This window comes from Phacochoerus africanus, chromosome 1 (assembly GCF_016906955.1).
Source record: "Phacochoerus africanus isolate WHEZ1 chromosome 1, ROS_Pafr_v1, whole genome shotgun sequence".
Classification (NCBI taxonomy): domain Eukaryota; kingdom Metazoa; phylum Chordata; class Mammalia; order Artiodactyla; family Suidae; genus Phacochoerus; species Phacochoerus africanus.
The window spans coordinates 58579245-58592874 of NC_062544.1; the positions used below are offsets into that span (position 1 = coordinate 58579245).

Sequence of the window (13630 nt, forward strand, 5' to 3'; positions counted from 1 at the left end):
TTCTGGGAATTAATCACCTAATGTCTTTCTCCTCCCCCTGGCATAAACAACCCCACACATGTGATGAGTGTGTATTTTAAAGGTAATCATCAACCTGAAAGGTAATCAAATTAGAGATTTGATTTCATGATGCATTTACTTTTAAAGTCTGTTACGTTACTAGTCTATCAGAACATTGTCTTCTTTTTACTCAATGACTAAAAAAACCACTGAAAGTTGAAAATTGAAATGCATTCTTCTTTAGAACAGATTGTTTTGTTCCCTTCCCTTGGTATATGTTTTTTTTAGTTTGATAGTCAACTTTGAATTTTTATTTCCTATGGAATTTTACAAGTTTGAGTCAGTAATTTAAAATCTGAATATAAGTGAACTTTATCACACACGAACTGTGTGATTCATTTAAGTAATCAACATTTATGATTAATTGGCTTTAAATTATTATTACATAGCCAGCGTCCGTGTTTCAAGCCATGGAGTTACATTCCTGATGGAATCATGCCAATTTTTTGGAGGGTAGTATATTGGACATCACAGTTTTTAACATGGTAAGTGGTAGTGAAGGATCAAGTTTCTGAAATTTTGGCTAAATTTTAAAAAGTGATTTTTTTTTTCAGTGAACATGTTTTAGAGTTTATTCAGATGTCACCTATTTTTTCCCTTAAATCTGTATCCTCAGCCTTTCTACTTGTTTACATCTCTCACATCTTAAATGAACAGAACAAAGCAAACAAGAAATAGAAAATAGGAATAAAAAATCCTCCTTGTCCCCGTTTCCTTTCAGTTGTTGCTCTCTCTCTTGACCTTCAATTCAGTCTTCTTCAAGGCCCATTATTATATGAAACTGCTCTTGTTCAGGTCATCATTATCCCCTAGTTTTCTCTCTGTGTGTTTAGTCCAACCTTCTGAATTTCCTTAATGAGCTTCATTTCTGTGGTGTATTTCTAAATGTTGGTGTTCCCTAGCACCCCATCTTTGGTCATCCTGTTATCTGACTCTCCTTGGAATAACTTTAATCATAGCCATGGTTTCATTGACCTTGATATATTCCAAATCATTCTTTCTACCTGATATAGCTTTGTCTTTTTGGTGAGCTCCAGACTCCTGCTTTATCTACTGTCTACCGAGCATTTTACATATTTGCAGTTAACTAAGCTCTAAAACTGGAGATGGTGAACATCACAGAAGAAAAGTCACACAGCAGAGTATGGTGCCCCTATATTATGTTCATTGAACTTGACTGGCCCTCAACATTGCCAGACTTTATTCTTTGTTTCTTTAGTCTGCTTGCTCTTCATTCTCTACAGTAAATCTTTCTGATTATTGCAAACCTTGTCTGCTCCGTTGTGACTCTCTCATATTCTGGAAATCATCAGCTTCTCTCCTTGAAGATGTCTTTATTTTCTGCCTCCTAATGAAAAAAGAAGTCATCAGCTGACAGCTCTTTGCACACATTTTCACGAACAAACCTACCTACTTACCTATCCTTTCTTTCCCTCCAAGGGTGGAAGAGTCACTCTTAAAGCTAATCCCTCTTCCCTAAATATGGACCCATATCCTTCAGCTCTTGCTGCCTATACTTAGAGCTTCCAGTTTCAACCAAGCATGCACAGATTTCTCATCCTTTGAAAAAAAGAAAGAAACCAAAAGTCTAACCCTATTCAGCTTTCTGTCTTTCCCCTTAATGATTTATTCCTCATCACAGCAGAATTTTTTAGAGAGAATTTTTTTTAAGTATAAATTAGTACAAAAAATTGCGCAGCTTGTGTTTTTTTTTTTTTTTTTTTCCTGGCTGCACCTGCAGCATATGGAAGTTCCCAGGCCAAGGGTCAAATCAGAGCTGCAGCTGCCATCCTACACCACAACCATGGCAACACTGGATCTGAGCCACATCTGTGACCTGTGCCACAGCTTGTGGCAACACTGGATCCTTCACTGCTGAGCAAGACCAGGGATCGAACCCACAACCTCACGAACACTATTGGGTTTTTAACCTGCTGAGCCGCAATGGGATCTCCCAGATTGTGTTTAGTTTGACTTTTTCCTAAGTGCATACACCCATATAATCAGCACTCAGATATGACATATAACATTAACAACATCCCCAAAGCTTCCCTCATACCCCTTTCCTAGTCATTATATTCCCCAAAGGTAACCGTGATTCTGACTTCCATCACCATAGATTAGTTTTGCCTGCTTTTCAACTTGATAAATACAGAGTTATAAAGTATGTGCTTTTTTTTTTTTTTGAGCCTTTCTTCCTTTTTTGCTCACATATTTAGAAGATTCCTCTATGTTGTATGTCCCAGTATTCTTTTCTTTTTCATCTCTGTAAAATACTCCATTTTGTGAATACACCATAGTTTATCCTGCCTATCCAAACTTCTTAAATGAATTGTCTACATTTAGTGTCTCCATTTGCTCGCTGCTTACACTTTCCTTACCCATTGAACCCTTGTTTTCTACTTTCCCTTCTCCACTTAGGCATACAGGCTCTTAATGTACTTTACCTCTTAGCAGCACTTGATTCCATTGTTTTCTCTCTCTACTTTCAAATACTTTCTTCTGGTTTCTATTCCATATACTCTTAGTTTTCTTCCATATCCTTCTGTTTCAGTCTCCTTTGCTGGCCTCTCCTCTTGTTTGTCTGCCTTTCCTTTAAAAGTTGATACTCCTTAGGGGTTAGTCTCCGTTCTTTCCTTCTTACTCATTCTCTATACTCACCCTTCTAGATCTCATAAACTGATGTTATTTCAGTACCATTGAAGGGTAATGACTCTGAATCTATCTGTATTTCTTTTTTTTTTGTCTTTTTGCTATTTCTTTGGGCCACTCCCGCGGCATATGGAGGTTCCCAGGCTAGGGGTCGAATCGGAGCTGTAGCCGCCGGCCTATGCCAGAGCCACAGCAACGCGGGATCCGAGCCGCGTCTGTGACTACACCACAGCTCACGGCAACGCCGGATCGTTAACCCACTGAGCAGGGGCAGGGACCGAACCCGCAACCTCATGGTTCCTAGTCGGATTCGTTAACCACTGAGCCACGACGGGAACTCCTCTATCTGTATTTCTGATCCTTTCTCCTGAACTCTGGAACTGGCCGGCCAACCACTCCCTATGCAGCTCCTTTGGAATATGTCCTGCTACTTCAAAATCTGTATACTGACAGCCACCCTTCTCTCCTGCTTCTCACCACACCACCAGCCCTTACCTCTCTGAATAGTTCCAGTTTTGTTCCCTTTAAGTCCATTCTCTGTGCTGAATGGTCTTTAGAAAACTAAAATTTGAACATACCTCCTTTCTGTTAAAGAAAATGATTCCTCATTATTATTTGGGTGGAATCTAAATTATTCATGAAAGCTTTAAAGGTTTGACTTTAGATTTATTCAAGTCACTTACGCTGTCGTACTCTCTGCTGGTCACTGTGGCCTCCTTTTGCTCCCAGAAGTGTGCTTTGCTCTTCCCCAAAATTAGTATTAGAAAAATATTCAGCCATCTGTTATAGTTTGTTCAGTATTATTATTCAAAATCATTTATTCATGAAAAGAGCCATATATTAAAATTGAGATTCACATATTTCTGGTATTTTGAGATTGTACAGACATAGCATGTGTTTTTTAATCACTTTTTTCCTAATCATCTAGGATTCTGTTACCTTTTATGCAGTCATATGCAAGATCAGGAGGGTTTTCTATCACTGGAAAGATCAAAACTGCACTGATTGAGAATGCAATCTATTATGGCACCTACTTGCTGATTTTTGGAGCATTTTTAATTTATGTAGCTGTAAACCCACACTTGCACTTAGAATGGTAAGAAAATCATGTTCTTAACATTGTTTCTGTGTCCAGTTGCATTTTTAAAAAATAAAAGTCTCATATGTAGGCAAATAGACTTTTCATTGAGAATCCTATTGTTATGATTTTTAGATAGATTTTCAAATTTTGTATACGACTAAAAAACCTAGTTTTTTTTTTCCCATTGGAACTTGTGAATATTTTTCTTTTGTTCTGTTCTGACTATAATTTGAGAGCATATTTCTCCTTAATGTTAGATTTATCATTACAGTAAAATTGAAATCTGCATTTTTTTTTTTTTTTTTGACCACGTCTATAGCATGTGGAAATTCCCAGGCCAGGGCTTCACTTCGCACCACAGCAGTGACCCAAGCTGTTGCAGTGACAACACCAGATCCTTAACCAATGGCACCACAAGAGAACTTCTGAAATCTGTATTATACTTGTGATCTGTAATATATGTGTAGAGTCAGATCTGAAAAGTTTAGGAATAGAGTAGTAATGAGAATCCTTACTGTTGGAGTCCATAGATTTGTGGGTATGCTTCAAAACAAGTTAACATTTTTTAAAATTCAATAAATTTTATTATAGTTATAGTTGTACAGCCATCATTACAACCTAATTTTAGAATATTTCCGTCAAACCTCCAGCCCATCCCTCCCCCCAACCTGTCTCCTTTAGTAACCATAAGTTTTTCAAAGTCTGTGAGTCAGTTTCTGTTCTGCAAATAAGATCATTGTATCCTTTTTTTTAGATCCCACATGTAAGTGATGGCATATGATGTTTGTGTCTCACTGTCTGGCTAACTTCACTTAGCAGGATAATTTCTGGGTCCATCCATGTTGCTGCAGATGCTATTATTTCATTCCTTTTTATGGCTGAGTAATATTCCCTTGTGTATATGTACCACATTTTTTTTTTTTTTTTTTTAGGGCCTCACCTGAGACTTATGGAGGTTCCCAGGCTAGGGGTCCAATCGGAGCTGTAGCCGCTGGCCTATGCCACAGCCATAGCAACACCAGATCCGAGCCACGTCTGTGACCCACACCACAGCTCATGGCAACGGTGGATCCTTAACCTACTGAGCAAGGCCAGGGATTGAACCTGTGTTCTTATGGATACTAGTCAGATTCGTTTCTGCTGAGCCATGACAGGAATTCCTCTACCACCTCTTCTTTATCCACTCCTCTGTTGATGGACATTTAGGTTGCTTCCATGTCTGACTAGAGCCATGGTTTTCTCCAGATAGATGCCCAGGAGTGGCATTGCTGGATCATGTAGTAATTCTATTTTCAGTTTTTTGAGAAATCTCCATTCTGTTTTCTATAGTGGTTGCACCAGTTTACATTCCCACCAACAGTGTAAGAGGGTTCCCTTTTCTCCACACCATCTCCAGCATTTATTGTTTGTAGACTTTTTGATGATGTCCATTCTGGCTGGTGTAAAGTGGTACCTCATAGTAATTTTGCTTTGCATTTCTCCAATAATTAGTAATGTTGAACATCTTTTCATGTATTTTTTGGCCATCTGTATGTCTTCTTTGGAGAATTGTCTGTTTAGATCTGCTGCCCATTTTTTGATGGGTTTGTTTGATTTTGGTATTGAGCTGTAGGGGGTGTTTATATATTTTGGAGATTAATCCCTTGTCAGTCGCTTTATTTGCAAAGATTTTCCCCCATTCTGTGGGTTGTCTTTTCATTTTGTTTAGGGTTTCCTTTGCTGTGCAAAAACTTAAGTTTAATTAGGTCACATTTGTTTATTTTTGTTTTTATTGTCATTACTCTAGGACAGGGATCCGAGGAGATATTATTGTCGTTTATGTCAGAGTGTTAACAAACAAGTTAACAAGTTAACATTTTTTCAGAGTTAAAATTTTTTATCAGGCTCCTCTTGGTTAACATTGAAAAAGAAAGCACCTAATGAAAAATACGTATCCAGGATTCTAATTCTGATAGAAGCTGTGTTTCCTGTGTTAACATCTATTTCTGTAGTCACACTCTTTCACTTTTCATTAAAACACACATTATCTGCTGTTACTGAAAGAGTAGCTGAGGATTTGAAGGTTGAATTTTTTTCATATAAAAATATAGCTATCCCTTAGGGCAGTTGTTTTCTGAAAAACCACTTAACACTGGTTAGTTTTGTTTTCCTTTTTTTATCAGAAAAATTTATCTACCACAGTTCTCTGCTTATGTTTTCCCTTTCTTAGGAACCAGCTTCAGACAATTGGGATAGCTGCCGCAAATACCTGGGGTCTGTTTCTGCTTGTGTTGTTGTTGGGGTATGGCTTGGTAGAAATTCCTCGGTCATACTGGAATGGAGCAAAAAGAGGTTATCTACTAATGAAAACTTATTTTAAGGCAGCTAAATTGATGACAGAGAAAGCAGATGCAGAAGAGACTTTAGAAGATGTCATGGAGGTAAGCAAGTCTAAAGCTTACAGTCAATAGTCATCAAGTTGTGTGTATTTCCTTTTGGATACACTGTTGGTTTTGTTGTTGTTACTAGTACACTGATGGGCTTTAGACTAAAAATTTGGTGATGTGCAATTCTTAAGAATGTCTCGTCCATTCGAATGATTTCTAGTTGGCAGTTTAGCTTTGTGAGGTATCAGCTCCATCTTCTAACTGACAAAAATCCAAGGAGAATATATCCAGCAGTGCAGGATTATACTTGTTGTCTTGAGAGTAACTTTTTTTTTCTTTTTTAGGGCCACTCTCTGGCATATGGAAGTTCCTGGGCTAGGGGTCAAATAGGAGGTGCAGTTGCCGGCCTACACTTCAGCCACAGCAACACGGGATCCAAGCCATGTCTGTACCCTACACCATAGCTCACAGCAATGCCGGATCCTCAACCCACTGATCAAGGCCAGGGATCAAACCCATGTCCTCTTGGATACTGGTCGGGTTCATTTCTGCTGAGCCACAATGGGAACTCGTTTTAATATTTAAAAGTTAAAAGACTCAAAAGTTTCCCAGATTAGATAAAAGTTATATGGTTACTGGGACATAGTAGAAGTGAAAATACAATCACAGGATACCTCTTCGTGAAAATTTGATCCCAAGTAATCCCACCAAGCATGGAAACCTCTTTAGAGAACATTTTGCATTGGAATTTGTATCTATTAAGTTTTGTTTCCAATCTGTAATCTTAATAAGGCTTACTTGTACTCACTTGTGAAATACATGACAGAGTTGTTGAGAGTACAAATTTCAACAGTATACACACAAAAAATGCAACAAATTGTAAAATTTTGCTGTTAATTTATTGTATATTATATAATGTATAATCAAGTTTTCATGTATTCTATGTATATTTCGTGTATAATATATAATATATAATGGAACATTCAGAGGTGTGCTAACAAGTCAACAAAACTTTAAGGCAGCATAGACATGGAAAATTGTTATGTGATGATGCCTCAAGCATCTTTTAACTCAGTTCTTGTCATTCCTGTTTTTAGGCCTTGCTCATTGACCTCAGAACGAACTGTTATTGGGGTACTTTGCTCTTACTTCTTTAGCCTGATCAAGTGCTACTCAGGCCCTTACTCTCCTTTCCCATTAGTCACACTTGACCTCTTTCACTTCTCTGAAACTCCTTGGAGGCCTTAGTACATGCTGCCCCTCTGCCTGGAATATTTTTGCTCCTTCCTTTGGTTGGCTGACTCTTATCCTCAGTTTAGCTTTTTATCTCAGTTTAAATAACGAGTTTGTCAGGAAGTCTTCCATGCTAGATTAAACAGCAGTTTTCACACCATTTCTGTTTGAATAATGTCTGTTTTCATCACTAAGCTCAGCTCCTCGATGGGAGCAGTGTCTGTTGGTACAGGTTATTCATGGAACTTGCATATTTTAAATTGTGATGGATATTGCTAAATTATTTTCCAAATAGGTTATGTCACATTTTACTATGTATAGCTGTGCTTTTCCCCCCATATCTTACCTCATTACATAATAGCAATTTTTTATAATTTTATAAGAAAACTCATTTTAAAAATTTATAATTTTTTTAGTACAATTGACTGTCTCTTCAGACATTTATTAGTCTCTTGCTTCTTTTGTATCTTTCCATTTTTCTGTTGGTTTGTAGGAGCTTTCCATGTATTAAGAATAGTGATTTGATTTTGCCATCTATTTATATGTTTTTCGTAACTTTGGCTGTACGCCAGATGGTTTCTCTTCTTTGAGTTTTACATCACTTAAGGCCATTCTCTGCCCTGCAATCAGACTGTTCTTTTTAATATCCTGGTTGGTTCACTCTTGCCGCTCAACCTAAACATGCTATTTCTTCTGCCTAGAACACGGATTACAACTTTTTAAAAATTTCAATAGGATTATAGAATATTGTGATTCTTTGGTAACTACTGGTTCTAAACATTCCCCTCCCTAACCCCTCTATGCCTTTCATACTCATTAAATTGTTTATTTAATCACCTCATCACCACACCATAGTGGAAGACTTATCACAGCATGTCTTCCCACCCTACTCTCCAGTATGGGTAGAGGTGACTTTATACAGAGCATGGTGCTGATGTATAGTGTACTCTTAATTTTAAAAATGTGGAATGAATCATTGGTTTTGACTACTGTAGGGTAACCTCCCATTGGAAAGGGGCAGGTGCTTTGTGACATTTTTAGCTTGTTCTGCTTTCTCTGGTTTCTTTGTATTTTAGGTAATGAGATAATTGAGCTTGGTGAGCAAGGTAGAAGAACACATTCCAGTTCTTTTAGGATTGCAAAGTTTGCCTTATCTTTCATGACTTTTTACAATGCTTATTCATCTTTGTGGACCAAGTAATCAAAAGATAAGGCAGTAAATCTAGAAAATTATAAAAAGTGGAACCATGTAGATATAGCTAATCTATAACTTTGTGTTTTTCTTTGTGTTCTTAAGAACTTTTATTCAGTGAACGGAACTTTATGTTTATGCTATGTAAGTAATTTGGGTTGAAACCTGTTGGACTATATATAGTACTAGAGAATTCTCATTTGAAACATCTAATCTGTAGAAATAGAAATAATTTTATTTATCTTGCTGTTTTTATAGGAGGTTCGTAAAGTAAATGAGAGCATCAAGTATAACCACCCACTGAGAAAATGTGTTGACACAATACTTAAAAAGGTAATTAAATATTCTCATCTCTTTCCTTTTGAAGTAGAAATTTATATAATATTATAAAAGCGTCAGAAAAGTATGAGAACAGCCTATGGTTGAGTCTTCCAACTCCCTTCCATTTTCATGAAAATATTAACCATAAATGAATAGTAATTTGTACATAGAATTTGTTCTTTTGCCATTATAGTTTAACACTATTTATTGGCAGTATTTTCCTTTGAAATTCGGCTATAGAGGTTATGTTAAATAATGTATTATGATTGTCATGACACGATGATAGAGATGGACCTTTATAGTTTGTAAGTGTCATTAAATGTGCTCACTAAAAGCATATCTCCTGTAAGAAAACAAACTAGGTGCTCAATAATCACTTTTGATTAGCTTTGTACATGTTATTTTATACTATAGTACATATTTCATAAAATGAATGACATTATAAGATGTTTAATGCAGATATTTAATAAGAAACCATACAATTAAGGTTTTGATGCATTAATATTGAATTAAGGTTACTCATATGCTTCCAAAAATGATTATTCCAGAAATGAGTTCCCCAGTTGTCTTCTGTATGACTACAGAACCACTGAACTGCTATTTTTCCTGTGTTTGATTTAATTTCTTTTTCTTTTTATTATTTTATTATTATTATTTTTGACTTTGATCCTTTTAGGGTCGTACCTGTGGCACATGGAGGTTCCCAGGTTAGGGGTCTAATCGGAGCTACAGCTGCCAGCCTATGCCACAGCCATAGCAACGCCAGATCCCTAACCCACTGAGCAAGGCCAGGGATCGAACCCGCAACCTCATGGTTCCTAGTCAGATTCGTTTCCACTGTCCTTCAACGGGAACTCCCTGATTTAATTTCTTTTTAAATACTTGTACATAAGTATTTTTTATCTGAGATAACGTTGATTTATAACATTATATAAGTTTTGTGTGTACAACATTATATTTCTGCCTCTCTATACCCCACACCATCCTCACCACCAAAAATTTATTTTCCATCAGTCACCATGCAGTTGATCTCCTTTACCCATTTAACTCTACTCCTTACTACTACTCTATTCTCTCTATCTACATGTTTGTTTTTGTTTGGTTTGCTTTCTTCATTTATCTTGTTTTCATTTGTTTATTAGTTTTTTAAATTTATATATATTCCATATATGAGTTAAAATCATATGGCATTTGTCTTTATCCTGCTTTTTTCACTGAACATAATACCCTCAAAGTCCATTCATGTTGTCTCAAATGGCAAGATTTTATCTTTTTTTTTAATAGCTGAGTAGTATTCCATTTTGTGTGTGTGTGTGTGTGTGTGTGTGTGTGTGTGTGTGTGTATGGATAGATGGGTATGTATCTAGAGAGAGATAGATAGGTATAATGTCTTTTTTATCCATTCATCTGTTGATGGGCAATTAGGTTTTTTCCCTGTCTTGGCTATTGTAAATATTGCTGCAGTGAACATGGGGTAGGGGGTGCAGATGTCTTTTAGGATTCATGTTTTCATACTCTTTGGGTAAATACCCAGAGTTGGGATAGCTGGATCATATGGTAGTTCTGTTCTTAATTTTTTGAAGACTCTCCATACTGTCTGTTATAGTGGCTGCACCAGTTTACATTCCCACCAGCAGTGTGTGATGGTTCCCCTTTCTTTGCATCTTTGCCAACACTTGTTGTTTCTTGTCATTTGGATGATAGCACTTCTGATGATGTGAGGTGATAGCTCATTGTGGTTTTGATTTGCACTTCTCTAATAATTAGTACTTGTTGGCCATCTGTATGTCTTCTTAGGAAAATAACTATTTGGTTCCTGTACCCATTTTTCAATCAGGTTGTTTGTTGTTAAGTTATATGAGTTCTTTATATATTTTGGATATTAACCTTTTATTAGATATTTCCTTTACAAATATACTTTCATTTGGTAGGTTGTCTCTTCATTTTATTGATGGTTTCCTTTGCTGTGCAGAAACTTTTTAGTTTGATCTATATAATCACATTTGTGTGTTTTTGCTTTTGTTCTCTGCTTGAGGAGACATTTAGAACGATATTGCTAACTGGCTGTCCAGTTCTTTTTGTCATTTTAAATCTGTTATATTGATTATTGGCTAGTGTTCCTTTTGGCTAAGATGATAGTTATGGCAACAATTCTCTCTAATCATTTCTCTTACATTTTCTACCTTTTGAGACCTATTCAGGGAGGTTAACTAACTCGCCCAGGTTCCTATAGGTATTAAATGACTAATACTGGAGCAGATGACTCCAGATCTGGAAAATGTTTGTGAGAAAATTAGAAATGTCCAAGAATGAAAGACTTTTAATAAAAGTTAATTTGCTTATATTTTTGCAAATAAAATTTCTAAAAGCCTAATTTTCCCTTTTAGTGCCCTGTAGAGTATCAGGAAAAAATGGGTAGGAACATGGATGATTATGAAGATTTTGATGAAAAGCATAATACCTATCCAAGTGAAAAAAGTCTGGTAAAACTACATAAACAGGTAACTTTATTAATTGTAGCCTTTTAACCTTTGGGATGGTTTTAGTAAGATCTGTAATTACTCCTCACAAAAAAAGAATTTTAAGTAAATGTGTATCAGGAACTTTCTTTGACCCTGTCCTTATATTCTTCTTTGAAGTGTTTTAATTTTGTGTTTTTCAACAGGGGTACTGTGGACATCTTGGGAAGGAGAACTATTCACTGAGCATAACTGTTACATATATTATAGAATATTAACATCCTTGGCCATACCCAGTAAATGCTCTAGCACTTCCTCATTTCTGTGACCCATACTTGCTCCTTCGTGGGGAGTTGAATCACCATTGCATCAGAATGCTGACAAGTATACCTCCTCTTCTCTTTTTTTTAGGTGATTTATTCAGTTCAGAGACATCGTCGAACTCAAGTACAATGGCAAATTCTTTTGGAACAAGCGTTTTATCTAGAAGATGTTGCAAAAAATGAAACTAGTGCTACTTGTCAGTTTGTTCATACCTTTCAATCACCAGAGCCAGAAAATAGATTTATTCAATATCTTTATAATCCTACAGTTGGTATGTAATTTGATACACATTTCAAAGTTTAATACTGATCATTTTTCTGAAGGAAAGTATATATTTTCAACAATGGAAAGTCAAATTATATTTGTGTTATTTGTTTATATCATGTGATAATGTTATGTATCTGATGAACTTCTTCCCCCACTAAAAAAAACTATTTTACTTATAACATATAACCTATCAGCTTCCATTGTTACGTCACAGATAACCAAAATTCTATGAAAATTATATGTGATATATCAAGCATATTTTGTAAATGTAATATGTACTTAAAACAATTAGAATTTTAAGCAATTTTATATCAGTCTTGGATCTCTTCTTTAGTCTTGACATGCTCCTAAAATGTTCTCCTAAGACGTTCTCTTTGATTATTTACATTTATTAGTCTATTTATAAAACCTACATTCAAAAGTCATAATTATTTTATTCTCCTTTATGATTATATAAATGTTATCAAATTTAGTGTGAGGAACTTAATGAAAATACCAAAGTGTCACAGTGTCAGTGGAGTGGCCAGTGAGATAGGAGGACAACCAGGACAATGAACTGTTAACTGTTCACTTGATTCTCTTGTACATGTTTGGTCTTGAGTATGAAGTCATAATGGCCATAACAGATATCTCAGAAAACTTCTTCAGTGAAGATCTTTTTTAATTAAATAAAGGAATGATGTGATACTTGTTTTCATTTACTCAGCAAGTATTTGAGCATATATATGCTGTGTATTGGGTGCTTGATATATATCACTGAACAAAAAGGCAAAATCCTGCCCTTGTGGAGAGAGAAAAACAGGCAATATACACATAAAGGTAAACACAGTGCTGAATAGGTGGTTGGTTATAGATATTGGGGAAGAATTCTGCTCTGCAAATACAGAGTATCATCAGTGTATAAGTGGACCAGGATCAGGATAAAGTCAGTGAAGAAGTGATTAGGATAGAGAAGAGAGAAAATCTGAGGACCAAGCCTGAGGCACTCCAGAATTTAGATGGGAGGGTCCCCCTGGCCGGCCATCCTGTGGCATATGGAATTCCTGGGCCACGGATCAGATCTGAGCAGCAGTTGCAACCTACTCCGAAGCTGCAGCAGCACTAGATCTTTAACCCATTGGGTTGGGCCTGGGCTTGAATCTCCGTCCCAGCACTCCAGAGATGCCACCGATCCCATTGTGCCACAGCGGGAACTCCTAGACATGACGGTGATGTGGAGGAACCAAGAGAAAGACTAAAGAAGGAGTGGCCAGTGAGATCTGAGGACAACCAGGACAGTGAAGTGTTTTCAGGAAAAGGGCCTATAAAGTACCTTCTCAAATGTTGCAGATACGTAAATTATCCTGGATATTAAGATTTGACCATTGGATTTCAGAGAAGTGAGGTGGGAAGAAGGGTAAAAAAGCCTGATTGAAGTTTGAAAGAAATTAAGAAGGAGAGCAGTTACAGACAGAAGAGACTACACTCAAAATGGTTTCCTTATGAAAGGGAATAGAGGAAAAAGGGAGTAGCTGAAGGAGGATGGTGGGGTTGAGGGAAAGTATTGCACGTAATTTGCAAATGATACCTTTGAGGAAATTGGGTGAGACAGAAGAGAGTGGCTGGGAAAATGTTCGTATATAAGAGAAATGAAATGGGAAATAGTGAATAGTGAGGAGAATGGCCTTAGCTTCGG

At 36.5% G+C, this 13630-nt stretch overlaps 1 protein-coding gene across 9 annotated transcripts in view; it reads left to right on the forward strand.

Moving 5' to 3' along the window:
* Nucleotides 1-13630, forward strand: part of LMBRD2 (LMBR1 domain containing 2) — a 57644-nt gene that overhangs the window by 12628 nt on the left and 31386 nt on the right. For all 9 annotated transcript variants that reach the window (XR_007133152.1, XR_007133151.1, XM_047767098.1 and 6 more), the window contains exons 4-9: nucleotides 450-545; nucleotides 3641-3808; nucleotides 6003-6213; nucleotides 8843-8917; nucleotides 11293-11406; nucleotides 11776-11959. Coding sequence is in view for 7 of the 9 variants with exons in the window: in XM_047767098.1 (XP_047623054.1) it covers nucleotides 450-545; nucleotides 3641-3808; nucleotides 6003-6213; nucleotides 8843-8917; nucleotides 11293-11406; nucleotides 11776-11959 (848 nt within the window). In the remaining 2 variants the exon portion in view is untranslated. The remainder of the gene's footprint in view (nucleotides 1-449; nucleotides 546-3640; nucleotides 3809-6002; nucleotides 6214-8842; nucleotides 8918-11292; nucleotides 11407-11775; nucleotides 11960-13630) is intronic.